General features: G+C 35.8%; 2 protein-coding genes across 5 annotated transcripts in view; both read right to left on the bottom strand.

Moving 5' to 3' along the window:
- Positions 1–331: 331 nt before the first annotated feature.
- Positions 332–18035, bottom strand: part of LOC107159433 (putative zinc finger protein 56) — a 31685-nt gene continuing 13981 nt past the window's right edge. Inside the window, exons 2-4 of one of the 4 annotated variants that reach the window (XM_048806768.1) lie at positions 17051–17177; positions 10019–10097; positions 332–8970 (exon numbers count right to left, since the gene is read on the bottom strand). In XM_048806768.1, coding sequence (XP_048662725.1) covers positions 7038–8970; positions 10019–10097; positions 17051–17177 — 2139 coding nt within the window. In that variant the 3' untranslated portion in view covers positions 332–7037. Of the gene's footprint in view, positions 8971–9010; positions 10098–10183; positions 10241–17050; positions 17178–18035 lie in introns of those variants that run through there. The other 3 variants (XM_048806771.1, XM_048806769.1, XM_048806770.1) reach the window with 3 other exon arrangements.
- Positions 14143–16670, bottom strand: LOC125617883 (ragulator complex protein LAMTOR1-like). The gene has a single exon (XM_048806772.1). The coding sequence runs from the start codon at positions 15498–15500 to the stop codon at positions 15159–15161; it is 342 nt and encodes a 113-aa protein (XP_048662729.1). The 5' UTR covers positions 15501–16670; the 3' UTR covers positions 14143–15158.

The raw sequence follows: 18035 nt of genomic DNA, 5'->3' as shown, positions 1-18035 counted from the left end.
TAGCGTCCACATATCAAACAGAACACTCAAACTTTGGAATCCTGGGATAGGCTTATTTCACTTAGCATGATAATCTCCAGATCCATCCATTTACCTCCAAGAGTCATAAATTTATTCTTTGTTATGACTAAGTAATGTCCCATTGTGCATACTATACCACATGTTCTTTACTTATTTGTCTGCTGAAGGTACCTAGGTTGGTTCCATAGCTTAACTATTGTGAGTTGAGATGTTATAAACATTGATGTGGCTGTACCACTGTAGTATGCTGATTTTAAGCCTTTGGGAAAATACCAAGGAGTGGAATAACTGGGTTGTGTTTTAGTCAGGTTTTTGTTTTGTTTTTGGTTTTTTCTGCTGTGACTTTAAGATTTGACGAGCAATTTTCGAGGATAAAAGTTTATTTGGGGGGCTCACATTTTCAGAAGTCTCAAACTACAGATGGCAGGCTCCATTTCTTGGGGTTAGAGGTGAGGCAGAACATCATGGTAGAAGGATATGGTAGAGGGAAGAAGCTCACATGATGATCAACAGGCAGAGGCCCCGCTTGCCAGATGCAAACTTTATACCCCAAAGGAAAGCCCCCAATGACCCACCTCCTCCAGCCATATTCTACCCAACTTCACTTACCACTCACTGAATTACCATCAGGGGATTAATCCACTGATTGGGTTAAGGTTCTCAATCATTTCTCCTCTAAACTTTCTTGCATCATAATGAGCTTTTGGGGGATGCCTTATATCCAAACCATAACACTCGGCCCCTGACCCGCCAAAGCTCATGATCACCTCACAATGCAAAATACTTTTACTCCATTCCCAAGAGTCCCCATAGTCTCAACATCTTAAAGATTGCACAAAAGCTCAAGTCCAAGTCTCCTTTGAGACTCAGAGAAAGCTCACATCACAACACCTGTAAAATTCAGAAGCAACTTGTAAGTATCCAATATCTAAAGGCAGAGAGTAAACATTTCCATAACAAAATATGAGGGCATAGGAAGAAGGGATGGGAACAAAGCAAGACCAAAAATCCAGCTGGGGAAACAAGTCCTGTAGTTTTGTGTCCAGCATCTGGAGCACATCATGATGTTCTCTCAAAAGGGCTTGTGTAGCTCTGCCCCTGTGGCCTGGTTTGTTGTGGCTCAAGTGGCTTTTCTGTTGGTTTGTCCGCTTCACTCCTATAGCTTTCCACAGAGGATGTTCCATGGTTACTTACATTTCTTAATCTTGGGGGTCTCCATTGCAGCTTTGGTTTCCTCCTCACATCTGCATGCATGGCCCTCTTAGGGGGTACCTACAGGGACTCTGACCCTGCTACACTTTTCCTGACCTCACAGGCCTTCCTTTGAAATCTTGCAGGAAGCCTCCATATCCCCAACTTCAGGATCTTGCATTCCTGCACAACCAGAATGTGGTTGATGTCAAGTCTCCAGGCACCCTGGCTGCAGAAGCCTTGCAGTGTTGAGGTGGCCCATCAAATTGGGAAAAAAAAAAAAATCCTGGGACTCCTGGGGAAGAAGGGTGCCCCACTGGTCTCGTCTCAACAGAATTTTTATTTTTACTCCCTAGAGTCTAAGATGGCATGGTCATACCAATTCCTGAGATGCCCTCAAGCCATCTTTCTCAGAGTCTCTGGGCAAAGTCTTCAGCATTTCTTGAGTGGCAGTAAGGTCCTTAACAATTGCAACTTCCTTAGTCCCAGTTTTACTCCCTCCTTTAAAGTCGAAGTTTTTCAACTCTTTCTGCTCTTGAGTGTTACAATAAACTTGGCTAAAAGCCACAGCAATACCCATGCCACTTCCTAAATGCCACGCTCCTTAGTTTTTAGTTTGATACCATCCTATTTATTTTATTTCAAGATTTTACTTCTTACACTTTAGGAGTCTTTTTGAGAAATTCAGTTCCTAAGCAAACATTATGGATAGTTGAGCCTACATCTTTTTCTATTAGGAACAAGACTCTGGTCTATTGCACAGTCCCTAGGCATTAGATCCACTTTGACTTGTATACAAGGTGAGATAGAGGATAAATCTCATTAACCTACATATGGATTTCCAGTTTTCACAGCACGATTTGTTGGAAAGGTTATATTTTCTCCAATGTATGATTATGGTACCTTTGTCTAGTACGAGATAACTGTATTTATGTGGGTTTGTCTCTGTGCCTTCCATTCCTTTCCATTAGTCTTCATCTCTGTCTTGGTGCCAATACCATGCTGTTTTGTTACTATAGCTCTGTGGTATATTTTAAGGCCTGCTATTGTGACGCCCCCTGCTTTGCTTCTTGCATGGAGGATTGCTTTAGCTATTCTGAGCCTCTTGTTCGTCCAGATGAGCTTCATAGCTGCTTTTTCTATGTGTATTAAGACGTCATTGGAATTTTAATAGGAATTGTATTCAATCTGTAGGGCTTTTGGTAGTATGGCCATTTTGACAAGATTAATTCTGCATACCCAAGAACATGCGTGAGGTTTCCATCTTCTAAGATCTTCAATTTCTTTCTTTCATGTTCTGTAGTTGTCATTGTAGAGGTCTTTCACCACTTTTGTTCGATTGCTTTTCTAATTTCTTTTTTCACTTGACTCATCATTAATGTGCAAGAATACAGTTGATTTAAGTACTTTTTGTTTTCCCCGATTCCTTCTGCTAGTCATTGGTCATTCAATATCAGCCACCAGGTGTTAGAGTAGCTTCTGTTTTATCACTGATTTGTAATTTCATTCCATTATGATCTGACATGCTGCAAGGTATTGTCTCTATTTTTCTGTATTTGCTAAAAGAGTCCTTGTGGCCTAAGATTTGGTCTATTTTAGAGAAGGATGTGTGCTGGTGAAGAGAACGTGTTCAGTGATTTATGGATGAAGTGTTCTATATATGTCTAATAAATCTAAATTATTAATTTTCCTTTTTAGTTCTATAGTCTCCTTTAGTTTTTGTTTGGAGATCTATCCAGGGGTGAAAGAGGCATGTTAAAGTACCTAGTATTATTGTTGTGATCTATTTGAGTATTGAAATTGAGAAGGGTTTTTAATGCATGTAGATGCTCCATAATGTGAGGTATAAATATTTAGGTTTTTTTTTTTTTTTGATGTATGATTCTCTTAAGCAGTATGAAATAAACTTATTTGCCCCTTCTGATTGACTTTTCCTTGAATCCCTTCATGTGATATGAGAACAGAAACCCCTGCTTACTGAAAAATCCATGTGAATGATATGCTTCTTCTTACCTTTTTACCTCCAGTCTATGGATGTCTTTGCATATGTGAGTCTCTTAAGAACAGCACATTGTTGCATCTTGTTTTTAACCAAATCAGACAGTCTATATCTTTTGATTGAGGCCATTTACATTCAATGGTATCAAGAAATCATTTTTATTGCCTGTCACTTTTTTCCTGTTTTAACTTGAATGTTTCTCCTTTGATTGATATTCTTCTAGCACAGTCCTTCCCTTTGCCGCTTTTCAATCTTATTTTTCCATTTCTTCTTCATGAAGCATTTTACTGAATACGTTTTGTCATACAGGCTTTCTGGTTGTGAATTCTATTATTTTATCATAGAAGGTTTTATTTCACTATCAATTCTAAAATTTAATTTTGCAGGGTATAGTATCCTTAGCTGGCATCCACTTCCTATCAGAGATTGGTAAATATTATTCCAAGACATGCTACCTTTAAGGATCTGGATTGAAAAATCAGCTGAGAGAATGACTGGCATCCCTCTAAATGTGACCTATTTTTCTCTGAAGGGGGTCTAAAATGTATCCATATGCTGTACATTAGGCATTTTTATAATAATGTGCTTTAGTGTGCTTCTGTTGTAATTTTGTATATTTTGGCTCTTCTATGACTTTTTTATTTGATTTTCCATTTGATCCATGGGGTTTGAGAAAATTTCAGATTATTTGATTGAAAACATTGTATATTCTTTTCATTAGTATCTGTGATGATTCATGAATCCCAATAAATCTTACATTTAGTCTTTTCATGTTCTCCCATATTTCTTGGAAGTTCATCGTAGTCTTAACATCTTTTCTCCAGGGTCAACTTTATTTTCAAAATTTTATAGTTTGTCTTTTTTGCATGACACTATCTTCCAAGTGGCCTATTCTGCTGGTGATGCTTTCCATTGAATTTTTAATTTGATTTATTGATTCCATAATTTTGAGAATTTCCTCGTGTTTTTAGAATATCTATATCTTTATTGAAGTGATATTTTCACTTCCTGTGTTTTCTCTGATTTCACTCTTTACACTGTCCTTTACCTCACAGATCAGTTTAACTATGAACATTCTAAACTCCTTGTCTGACATTTCTTCCACTCTGATATTGAAGAACTCTGCTATTATAATGTCATGCTTTGGGAAAGTTTGTCCCATGCCTTTTCATATTGTTTTGAGTCTCTACCATCAAACAGTACGGATCTGGGTCAGTTGAGTTTCTACACTGTGGACTTAGAGTGTCCCAGAAGGTTTCCAGTACCACATAGTTTAGAGGAAGACAAATAATAACAACCACTGCAAACAATATATAGCACTAAACCAAATATTTACTGCTATAACATCTAGAATGCTAACTGTCACAATAAACAGAAGTTATGTAATCAGTTGTTACCAACATTAAAAGTAGTAAGTTTGCAAAAAGGTTTACAATTTCAAGTGGTGAACAGGGAGGAAAAATTGAAAAAATGTGCAATGGAGTGAGTAGGAGGAAGGAAAGTAGAGAAAAGGAGAGAAAGTAGAAATAAAAAAGTAAAGATGAAAGAGAACTATAGAGTTTGTCTGAGAGCAGAAGAAAGGAGTCTCAATGGAAATAAGTAGAGAAAAATATGTAAAACAGAAATAGAAATAAATTAAAACTAAAGGAATACAAAACAAAACTGAAATAACTAAGCAAACATCTTAACCCTCAAAATACTTAACAATGACTGCCTTCTGAAATTGCTACAAGAAATAGAGACAACTATGTGTATGTAAAGTGTCAATGAAACACTCAGGTCACATTAAACAGAAAAGAAAAAAATTAAAAATACTTCAGTGGAATCAAAGAATTGTTTCCATTGTAGCTCAAAAAAGTCTTGGCTTTCCTTCTCTGCAGTGTTGGGTGGGGTGAGCTGTAGTGTGATCTTTGTTCCACAGACAAGGTGGGGTCACGGGAATATGAGAGTAGATCTAGAAGGCAGAGACCCTGAAGGTGGACTTTATACTGAGGTAGAATCCATGTTCTTTTTCAAATGCTCATTAATCTGAGGATTTTAAAATCAGTTCACCTCCAGGGCTCCAACAGTTGCCAGTCCATGATAGGGGACTGCATCCTAGAAATATCCCATTGGATCTATTTGTATGGCTAAGGAGCTAATCCTTTGTACCCTCTGACACCCACTGGCCCCATGTTTTCGGGGCTCTCAGGTTGGGTCTCCATATTTAATCACTCTCACACCTACCCTTTTGAATTCCTGGCCAGATGAATCTCTCCCAGCTGGTCCTGTGAGCTGCTGCATTCAAGGAACAGGGAGAGCTGGGTAGGATTCCAAAACTTATACATATAAATATGGACTGTTATGGTTTAGATACAAGTTGTCTCTGAAATCTCATGTGAGACACTGTGAAAATGTTCAGAGGTAAATGATTCTAAAACTTAATTTTGCAGGGTATATTATCCTTCACTGGCATCCTGTATTACCCTGTGTAAAGGCTTCTCCACATCTGATTTCGTTCTGGTCACTTAGGTACACTCTATGTCATGCAATGTGGGTTTTCCAGGCCTATATTTTAGGCCTATGTTGGGTTTGCCTGGAACTGGCTCCCCCAGGTGACAGCCTCCAGTGGCACAGCTACAAAACGAATTATTTCACTGTCCTCTGCAGGCAGCTGGAGGGATGTGGCTTCTTTTCTGCACTAGGATATGGTGCAGCATACCTTTCAAGCTAGTCTAGAAGTGATTATGCTCCCTGATCTCTCTGTACCCAGACATGTCAGTTCTTTTAATGCCCTTATCCCTCCAATTTTCTCATAGAGGTTCTACTTCAGCTGGTGCTGGGAATTGTTTCCTTATTTTATTGCGTCCAACTTCCTGGGTCCTCCACCTCTTTTGAATGGCCAGTATTAATTCCCAGTAATATCCCTTGTTTTCATACTCCTTGCAGAGAAACTACCTTTCTTGGTTTCATGCACGGAACAACCAGAACAATTACCTCCTCTATTCTGACATCTGGAAATCTCCCCTCAAATATGATAATTCTGATATAAATTATGATAATCATGTTTTCTCCAGTTTTTAAAAGTGAGAGCATTTGGTAATGTTTGATTTAAACTACACTAATATGCTTTCAGTGTGGAACCTTATCTGCACGACACTGTTTCTGTATTTCATTGCTTCTATCACAACATAATAAAGTTTACTAAATCTTAAGCAAAACTTAAAACTTATTATCCTTTTCTTTATTAAAGTAATTTTTCTCAATAGCCTTCACATGCACCACGATATGTGGTATAGATAAGAACTTTAGTATACTTCTTATATTTGAAACAGATTTTTCTAAATTACGTTTTCTGTTATCTAAAGTATATGTTTTGAACAAATGTCATTCCATATTAGCTTCCAAGAATGAGGCTTCATATTTTGAAGAAATTTTGAAAATTGATTAGTCTTAGACACATTACTTATATTTTTAGGATTTCTACAAAACTATAAATTCTCCAGGTTTTAGTAACGGTTGAACCATGGCTAAAAGCTTTGATAATTTTTCTTCTTTTTCTTTCCCTCCCTCCCTCTCTCTCCCTCCCCCCCCCTCTCTCTCTCTCTCTCTCTCTCTCTCGTATAAATTCTCGAGGGACTGAACAATATCTGAGTGAACAACTGTTGGAAACTTTCTCAATTTTTTTTTACATTTCTATTTCTATCTGCTATGATTCCTCTGGTGTGGAGTAAGTGTTGAACCATTGTCAACTGTTGACAGTGGCACGTTTTACTTGTAGAGGTTCTCTCCAGTATGGATTCTCTGATGTAGTGTAAGGCATGGTTTTCAATCAAAACCTTTGACGTTATTTACAATGGTATGGCTTCTGTCCAGTATGAATTCTCTGGTGATCAATAAGGTATGACCTTTGGTTAAAACCTTTGCCACGTTTTTCACATTTGTAGAGCTTCCCTCCAATATGAAATTTCTGGTGTTTGGCAAGGGTCGATCTGTGATGAAAAGCTTTGCTACATTTTTCACAGTTATAGGGCCTATCTCCAGTATGACTTTTCTGGTGTTGAGTAAAGATTGATATGTAATTAAAACTTTTGCCACATTCTTCACATGTGTAGGGCCACTCTCCAGTATGAATGCTCTGGTGGTCAGCAAGCTTAGCTCTTTGACTGAAAGCTTTGCCACATTCTTTACAATTGTATGGCTTCTCTCCAGTATGAATTCTCTGGTGCACTTTAAGTTGTGATGTTTGAGCGAAACCTTTGCTACATTCTTTACATTTGTAAGGCTTCTCTCCAGTATGAACTCTCTGATGGCTAGTAAGGCTTGATTTTCGACAAAAATCTTTGGCACATTCTTTACATTTGTAGGGCTTCTCTCCCGTATGAATTCTCTGGTGTATAATAAGATTTGATCTGTAATGAAAGCCTTTGCCACATTCTTCACATGTGTAGAGATTTTTTCCAGCGTGATTTTTCTGGTAATAAACAAGGTCTGATCTTTGATTAAAAGGTTTGCCACATCCTCCACATTTGTAGGGCTTCTCAACAGTATCAACACTGTGATGTGGAGGAAGGTTTTGAATTTCATTAAAAGTTTTGTTACATTCTTTACATTTGTAGGACTTTTCTCCAGTGTGAATTTTCTGGTGTTCATTAAGATGTGCTCCTTGCTTAAAACCTTTGCCACATTCTTTACATTTGTAGGGGCGCTCTCCAGTATGAATTCTCTGGTGTTGAGTAAGGCCTGCTCTGAAATAAAAGCTTTTGCCACATTCTTTACATTTGTAATGCCGCTCTCCAGTATGAACTCGCTGGTGTTCCTTAAGATATGATCTTTCTTTAAAATCTTTGCCACATTCTTCACATTTGTAGGGTCGCTCTCCAGTATGAATTCTCTGGTGTTGAGTAAGGCTTGATTTTTGACTAAAACCTTTGCCACATTTTTCACATTTGTATGGCCGCTCGCCAGTGTGAATTCTCTGGTGTATCTTAAAATATGATCTTTGTTGAAAACCCTTGCCACATTCTTCACATTTATAGGGCTTCTCTCCGGTATGAACTCTTTGGTGGTGAGTAAGGGTTGATCTTTGACTAAAACCTTTACCACATTCTTCACATGTGTAGGGCCTCTCTCCAGTATGAATTCTCTGGTGTTCAGCAAGCTTTGATCTTTGATAAAATCTTTTGCCACATTCTTCACATGTATAGGGCCGCTCTCCAGTATGAATTTTCTCATGTTGAGTAAGACTTGATCTTTGACTAAAACCTTTGCCACATTCATCACATTTGTAGGGCCGCTCTCCAGTATGACTTCTCTGGTGTGTTTTAAGCTGTGATGATTGATAAAAACCTTTGCTACATTCTTCACATTTGTAGGGCCACTCCCTTGTATGATTTCTCTTGTGTGCAGTAAACAATGATCTCATATGAAAACCTTTGCCACATTCTTTACAGTTGTACTTCTTTCCATTATAAGAACCTTGGGGTTGAGTAAAGATTGAAAAATTCTTCAAGGATTTGGCATATTCTTCACACTTGTAGGATTTGTCTCCAGTACAAAGTAACTGGCATTGATTATCAAGTGAGCTTTTTGTTCTGTCACAGCTATGAAATCTGAGACGTTCAGAAAGGGTTGAGCAATTATTAATGGCTGTGACACATTCTTTACACTTGCATGGCTTCTCTCCAGCACAAATACTCTGATGCTTAACCGGGGGTGATCTTTGATTAAAACTTTTGCCACATTCTTTAAATTTGTAGGGTTTATCACTGTCATGGTATCTGTGGGGTTTAGAAAGGGTTGAATGATTAAATGCTTTGATACATTCTTTGAACTCATAGGACTCCCTTCCAGTATGAATTCTCTTCTATTGAGTAAGTTTTGCAATTTAATTAAGTGCTTCTTCATATACCTTACACTTGCAAGTCTTGTATTGCCTGTGAATTATTTGGATGGATACTTAAGTTTTAAGCACTGAAGTAAGACTTCACATTGTTCATCTTTGGAAAGGTTCTTTGAAAAATGGAGCATATTAATGATTTATGGCATTGCAACCTATACTAAAATTTTTGAGTTTCTTTTTATTCATAATTTTTATCACCAATACAAACACACTAGTACTTAATTAGAGTAGTCACCTGGCTAAAGGTGTTTCACTACATATGTAGCATACTTTCTGGAAATCTGTCTGAATTTCCATGAAGGAGTAAGAACCTCTCTACAATCATTGAAATTGTATGTATGGACACAAGGAGAAATTACTGCTTTATGGCAGAATAATGAACATTTGGAAAAGAAACTCTCAAAAGGACCACTTTTAGAAACTTGTCTTTCACTTTTAAATCTCTTTTCTCTACAAAAGTTTGACTAGAATTGGTCAAGTTAAAAATTGAAGCATGTACTAGGATCTCTTTTCAGATTTTCAACATTTCCTTTCAGAGGAAATGTATGTTTCAGAGACTGCTGTGGGGGCTAGGGTTGTGGCTCAGTGGCAGAGCACTTGCCTAGCATGTGTGAGGCACTGGGTTTGATTCTAAGTACCACATATAAATAAATAAAATAAATATCCATCAACAACTAGAAAAAAAAAAAAAAGACTGCTGTGTACATATTTTTAAAGACATAGAAAGCCCCCAAAAAGTAACTGGCATAAGTGAATTCTTTTCTGAGATGTTAAATGTTCATAATATCTATTAGCAATGAAGTTTTCATTATGAAGTCACTGCTAATTTGTTTTGTCCTTTGTAATATTATTTCTGACCTTCACTCTCACTTATAGTTTCCCATGTTTTTCTTAGTTGTAAGTAGTCAAAGTCCCAATTTCCATACCTTCCCTTCATCATTCTTTGAAACAAATATTTTATTCCCTGCTCTGGTGGAGATTCATGCATATGATGAGAAGTCCTGGCTGAAATAAACAAAAATAACAATTATTATACTTATTAAACTGGGATGAATAAATACATTTTGAAAACATAACATATAAAATTATACCCATGTCAGGACATCAGCAGGAAATCCAAGGCCATCATTACTCCAGAAATAAATAGACTAAGAAAAATGGAGAGATAGAAATACTCTGTGAGTACTGTCCAAAACCATCTTAGAGAACATAGGGTCCAAGATGAGTACATTACTAAGAAGAGTGATATAGTAGTGGGAAGGAAACTGTGTTACTTTTATCAACCAACCCTCCCCTCCCCCATAATATAGCATTGTGCAATTAGAAAAAAATTTATCAACTCCCTTCCCTCTCAGTATTATATGTGAAATATGAAGCACAAGCAAACATTTGTGGCTTTCTTGAGGACTGTCTAAAAACTGGTTTCTCTCTGCCATGACAGAGATCTAGAGAAAAGAGATTTTGAATGACAATACCACAAAGATGTTCAAGAAGGGTAAAAGCCAACGGAATCTCAAGAAAAAATACAGAGAAAATTCTTAATATTGAAAAACACACACGCTTCAAAAAGATTCACCATTAAAAAAAGCTTGAGAGGCAATTAAAAACCTGGCACAGCCTATGACCATATTACCTGGAAGAAGCCAACACATGGTGATCAAGACATAGAGCTTGTATTTTACATTTTTAAATATTTGTTATTTATAGACTTATTTTATTGACAAATTAAGTTCTAAGTATATATGAAGTATGCCACGTATTTAAAAGTATACATGCATGGTGAAATGACTAAACCTAGTGAATTAATGCATGCATTATTTCATATAATTATCAGTTTTGTGCTTAGAAATCATTACATTAATTCTATTAGCATTTATCAAGAGTACAATACATTATGCTTATCATGTAGTAAATACAACTATAACTATTGACCTGATGCACAATTAAAAAAAAAAAATCACAGACTTTGACCAACACTGTGCCAATACTCCACAAATCCCAATACCTGGTGAACACAATTTTATTCTGCATTTCTAACTTCCAGATGCTTCTGCAGCAGACTTTCTGTGTCTGCCTTATTTAACTTAATGCAAATTCTGCATATTCATCTCAGGTCACCTCAAATGACACATTATCTCTTTTATGGTTAAATATTAATCATGTAGAAATATCAGAGTTTTTCTCATTCAATCACTGATAGGTACATAAGGTAAATCCATATTTGACTATTGTGAACAATGTTTCCACTGAACTTGGCAGTGGAGTAATCTCCTCAACATGCTGATTTAATCTCGAGGATACATATTTAGTACTTGCATTTGGGGATACAGGGTCATTCAACTTCTAATCTTTTTATGTACAATGCTTCAGATTAAAGCCATGGGTGCTGCATCACTGAACTACAACACAGCCTATTAAAAATTGTTTATTTTGAGACATGGTGTCACTAAGTTGCTGTGATTTGCCTCAAACCTGAAATCCTCTTGCACAGCTTCCCAATTAGCTGGGATTACAAGCATGCAGTACTTTACTTGCCTCATTTTCATTTACTTAAAACTTCCATACTATTTTTAAAAATGAGTATATAATCTACTGTTGGTTGGTTTTTAAATGAACAAACCAATTAAAAAGACTACAGCACACAAAGAAAAACTTGGTTTTATAAAAGTAACAAAAAAAATTAGGAATTAAACATTAGGAAAATGGGAGTTATTAGTAATTACTAAATGACCTTTGAAAGAGGTTTAGTGAGCTAATCCAGAACACAGAGAATTGAATACAATTTAGACAAAATTTGTTAACAGAAACAAGCAGAAATTGTATACGTAAAGAGTTCCTTTAAAAAACTGTCTGAGAGAATCAGAGGAGGTTGTGCACAGCTGTGATCCCATCAACCTGAGAGTCTGGGCCAGGAGGCCATCCTTAGCAACATAATAAGGTCCTGTCAAAAATTTTACAAAATGAAAACAGCTGAAGATGTTATTGAGTTGTAAAGCACTGCTTAGTTCCATCCCTTATGCTAGTGAAAAAGTTTGAGATATTACAAGTATCATAAACAAAACAAATCAAGATCCAAGAAGCTCAATTATCTTCAAGTGGGGGGGGGGGCGATCTCAAGAATTATTTAATCAAAGTTTTAAAAATTTAGAAGAAATCTTGAGGACACCAAGAGAAAAAAAGATGTGTCTAACAATACTGAAAGGAATGAGGAATATTGCCAAAGGAGTAAAAGAATAAAATTACCAACCAAGATTATTATGTGCAGAAATACTAGATTTGAAAAATAAAGAATTTAAAGATATGTAAATACCCAAAAGTTTATCACCATCCTCAAAAAAACTCTAAAGGGAATTCTTCATGCTGAAAAATAAATCTGCACAACAACAAGTCATATGAAACTGTAAAGTTTTCTTGGCAAACAAAAAGTCCCATACAATGCTACTTTACTATAATGATGGGTTATAAAAAAAATTAATTTTGCAATAAAATTTCAAAGACAAAAGTATAAAAATCAACATAAACCTGTTAATGGGAATGTGATATAAAACTGCAGTAACATAATTTTGAAATGATATATAAATATACGGGACTTTTATATTGAATTGAAGTTAATTTGTCACCAATTTAAAATATAATGTAAACTTTATAAAGTTTCAATGTAAATGACAAAATGAATCCCCATAGAAGTGTAAACAGAAGAGAGGAATGAAAACATGTCACCATGAAAAGCAATGAACCACAAATGAAACCATTAAGAAAAGTAAAAAAACAATTATAAGAAATATAGAAAACTGCTTACAAAGTAGGAGTAGTGATTTCTAAATATTGAGAAATTTACTTGATTACAAATGCATTATTACCAAACCTCAATCAAAACAAAAAGCTTGAGCAACAGAATTAAAACTACAAAAATACAATGGTATGTAATCTACAGGAGACTCTATATCTAGAATTCAAAAAAAGTGAAAGCAAAAGAATATAAAAATGTTACATACAAAAGTGACCAAAAGAAAGCTGGGTCACTAAGCTATGGTATGCAAAACATAGTTTTAAACAAAAAGTTACATGAGATCAAAAAATAGACTTCAACTTAAAAAAATTAAAAAGAGGCAAAGTAGAATACTATATAAAGATAAAAGGTACTTTTCCTTTGGATACTGCAATAAGAATAGATACACTTTTCACTCATTTAAATAATACTTCCCAGATAGAAAAGGGTAAGAATGAAAGAAGTGAATAAAGAAATAGAAAGCAACACTATAAAACTAGGAGACACAAATTCCCATTTGCTGTGAAGTCCAACAAAATGATAATCACAAAAGACTGAAAAATACTTTAAACCAATTTGACTTATATACTCAAAGGTATTACTAGCAAATGGACCATTATACTAGATAGACTAACTTACAGGGAATAAAATAAAGGTTAATTAGAGATGAAGATATTAAAACTATTTTGTAGACATCATAGAATAAAATTAGAAATCAAAAGTGGAAGGAAAGTTCAAAAATATGTGGCAGTGGATTGAATATACTCAAAGCTATCTGGAGACTCCACGTAATATCTATCAAACTCCCAATGTTATTTTTTGCAGAAACAACAAGTGAACACGGCAGCTTTTTTCAGTTGTTAATATTGACATCAAGTTAGACAAATAGGCATATAGAGTTCTGAGTGGGTGTGGTATAATAAGCCTTCCCATATATGGCAAATAAAGACATTGGCACACCAATGTTTGTTACGATATTACTCAACAGGACCATGATATGGAGGCAAACCAAATGTCCCTTGAAATGAGTAGATGGGGCAATTCAGATTATAGAAACTATAGAATATTTTAAAGTCAAAAAAGTAAGAAATTTTCTAAAATCTATAATAAGGATAAATCTTAAGTACATTATGTTACCTGAAATAAGTCACTACCAAAAAGACATATACTGCAGAACTGTACTGATATAAAATATTTAACCTAACAAACAAAAAGAAAACCCCTTTCTGAACAGAAATGAGAATGGTGTTTGTGATGAAGACAGAAATGAGGCCTTGTTTATTTTTTTTAGTATAATTTTACTTTATTATTGCTCCTAGAAAAATTTAATTACATGTTAAAAATTACATACGAAGCTTGCAAATGTGATTTTTATTATATCTCTATTAGACAGCACCGTTCTACAGATCACCCTGCTTTAACAGTGTGTTATTGAAAACCTCATCCTTTTGGAAAGGAGGGAAAGTATTAATGCAGAGGAGGTGACAGCAGTAGATGATGTGCAAAAGGGGGAGGTTAACTAGGACATGCACTTGTCCGTCCATTTGTCTTTTGTTTGTATGATTCACAAAAAAAAGAAAAAGAAAAAAAAACCTCCTTGGCAAAATGAGTTTTTTCAGCTCTCTTCATCCCAGGTAAGTAGTATTCTGTAGCTTGCCCATCTCCAGGAAAAACCTGTTCTCAGATTTACTTTAGCTAATATACTGGAAAGGATCTGATAAGACAATTCACACCACATTGCAAATAACTGGTAACTTTATGTTTACCCTCTCAGAGGGAATTTCCATTTTAAAAGGGAACAATCCCTGAACCCAAAGGAATCCCTAATGGTGGGGTTTCAGTCGTCAGTGACAGGTGAGTGAGAAGTAGAATCTGGTTTTATGTGTGTGTTTATATGTATGGCTACACTCTGGATGTGGTTGAGAGTAGGGTCTTTGGATAGAAAGGTGATATGGCTGACCAACAAGCTGAGGAAAGAAGGTAGCAAATCCCCAGCTGGATCAGAAATGGGAAGGGCTCTCAGATACCAACCAGATTCAGTGCTGGCCCTCAAGGGTTTATTAAGTAATAGAATAACACAGTTGATGTCACCAAAGGGTAGGTATGAAGATGGTCTCCGTGGTAACTACTATGGAGTAGCAGAAAGACTCTCAGAGTAGGATTCAGGAGACTTGTTATTGCAGTCCACTGACTCACTGGCTTAACTCTGAGCAAGTCCTTTACCCCTTGGGTCTCATTTTCTTTCTCTGCTGCAAGTCAGAGAAGGGGATAGGCTCGCTGGCCAGCGCTTGGTGGGGCTAGCTGGTAAGAGATGGCAGCAGTGGCAGCTTCTTCCAATGGGTCAGGTTGCTGCTCAGCACAGCCAAGCCTGTGCTGTACTGCCTTGCCAGGTCCATGTACTCATGCTGCTCCATGCCCTGGGAGTCTGCAGCAGACACATCGATGATGTTGCTAGCTGGTTTTGCGAGGATGGAAGAGAGCAGGGCCTGCTCGTCTGTGCGAGCAGAAGGCAGGCTGTGGTAGTTGGGCTCAGCTCCATTGAGGGCTTTGGTGGGGGGGCTACTAGGGTCCAATAGCAGCTTCCGCTCCTCTGGGTCCTGGTCCAAATCCTCATTTTCACTGCTGTAGCAGCACCCCATGGCCGGGGTTGGGCAGGGCGCTCAGGCCACGCGGAGGAGGGACCGAGGCCTTGTTTAGATGGGAATTAATTTTTTCTTTTTTGAGATGTAAACTTTCTAGAGATATATTACATAATACTTTAAATTACCATTACTGAACAGTAAACTTGAAATGTTGGAGAAAACAAGTTTTGTTTTGTGGTTTTGATCAAAATTAAAATTTTAAACAATGCATAAGATAAACAAAATTGCAAAATTTTTGAAAGCTATGGTCTTTATCCTATAAATAAGAACAAACTCATCAATATAAATTATGGGAATGCATGTAATCCCAGCTACTAGCAATTCTGAGTCAGAGAGATTATAAATTCAAAGCCATCCTCAACAACTTACTGAGAACATCTCTCCAAATATAAATAAAAAGGGGCTGGGATGTAGCTCATTACTAGCACACATTTGAATTCAGTCTCCATTACATTTATGTATAGGAAATTTCTATTACTATGCACATAGAAAGGATAAAAAACAAGTTCAGATAAAATATTAAAGTCATTTTTTAAAAACAGGTGTAATATTTATACAATTAAGTTAAAGCACATTTAATTTTATTGGCAACAGAAACAATGTTCATGCATATTTCAACTTACATGGAATTTGTGAAGTAATGGAATTTTGCCATCTAATCACAAATAAAACAGTATTAACAGATGTGAATAAAATCTACTCTACAACGTGAAACTACTCTATAAAATGAAAGAAAAAAAGAGAAAATTCAACCAACAAAATTGTAAATAACAACGGAAGTATTATTTTTAAAAACCTTTTTGTATAACTACATTTATATCTGTGACTGCAGACCCAAAAAATAGCAGTCACTGTGAGAATCCTGACATTCATTACATGGCAGAAAATTTCACAGAAAATCCATTGTAAGTATTCAGAAAGAGCTCTGATAAGGGAATTTTAATGAATAAATACATAAACAATATCAGAGAGACTGCTTTGTGACATTAACATATTACAATGGTTTGACCTGGAGGTCTCTGGAAATGTGCACAGCTTTCTTAGAGATCCACAAATAAGGAAGACCTGTCAGATCATGCAGACCCTCACAAGCAAAGGGAAGTGCTTTGGTGATTAACTGGAATGAACTGGGACCTCACTGGAAGAAAGCAGGAGACTTTACTGAAACTGAAAGCATAGGAAAGTACGTGTTCTTCTATGACAACAACAGAAAGAAACCTAAGCTTCTGAAAAATCTTTTCTGCTGGGATAACTTCTCAATCAACATTTTGAAGTCTGGCTTCCTCCTTGACTTTTGGGCCTTTCAACTGTGGCCTCTACTCTAAGTACAATTTATCTAGAGCAAAGGATATATATCACAACAAGAAAGGGAGAGATTAAACATTTTAAAAAATGTAATTAATATTCTATCTATACCCAAAAATGCCCTATCTTTTTTCTTGAAAGCACAAATCTGAAATTCATTCTTGCAGAGAAGTTCCCCCAAAAAATGAAGGAAATTAAATATTGATAATTAATTAGGAATTCTGAAGGGAAGTCATCCTCACCCAGGAAGACCAAGTTTCTGTAGTTCTCTAACATCACATCTCTATATAAATTTCGCTGAGCAGAATCCAGGCATTCCCACTCCTCTTCAGAGAAATTAATGGCCACATCTCTGAATGCCAACAATTCCTGGAATGAGAATCAGTATATAAATAGTACATTGACCACATGATATTTCAGAGTTTTTAATTAACCAAAGTTGAAATTAGAAATGGCTCTCATGTAGGTGAGAAACTTCTAGTATTTAATAAGATAATTTTAAACACAGTGATACTCTCTATAATCTAATTCTGAGGAAAAAGTGACATAAGTACAAAAAGTGTATATACCCTACTTTTGTGAAATAAAATATAAAATTATGGCATCAAAACAAGAATATACATTTTAATTGTTATTTTACCTATCATAAGATAAATTGTACATATGCCTCACATAGGTGAGTTATCATGATTTAGAAGGGTAATTCTAAAATTGTAATTGTACAACCACGAATCAGAGATTTACTAAAATGTACACTCTTGATTCAGTAGTTCTGAGATGAAACCTGGTTGTCTAAATGTACAGCAAGCTCTCTAGTAATTCCAATAACAGTGGTATCAGAGAAATTTTTGAATTGCAAGGAGCTAGACCACTAAATGAAACATTCATTGATGAGTCTACATTCAAATATTTTATGGGATTTATGCATGTTATTAAAATAGCAAATAGCAACAATCCTTTTTGATAATTTCAAATGTGTACATATCACTCTAAGAGGTTTTTCATATCTTAATTCATAAAAATGAAAATAATATGATAGCAGTAAGAGTATTCATCTTTTATAATATTTTATAAAGCATCCAGTAAATGGTAATGCTTAACTTTTGCCCAAGTTTATTTGAACTGGAATTTAGAAGGAACATTCAAGTCAAAAGAAAGTGTGAATGTTACAAAGAATTTTCAGAGCAGGAAAGTTATTATAAATAAGAACAGTAATGGAAACATGTT

This window comes from Marmota marmota, unplaced genomic scaffold (assembly GCF_001458135.2).
Source record: "Marmota marmota marmota unplaced genomic scaffold, marMar, whole genome shotgun sequence".
In the NCBI taxonomy this organism is placed as follows: domain Eukaryota; kingdom Metazoa; phylum Chordata; class Mammalia; order Rodentia; family Sciuridae; genus Marmota; species Marmota marmota.
Note: the sequence above shows the minus strand (reverse complement) of the source record. Positions and strands in the feature narration are given on the sequence as shown.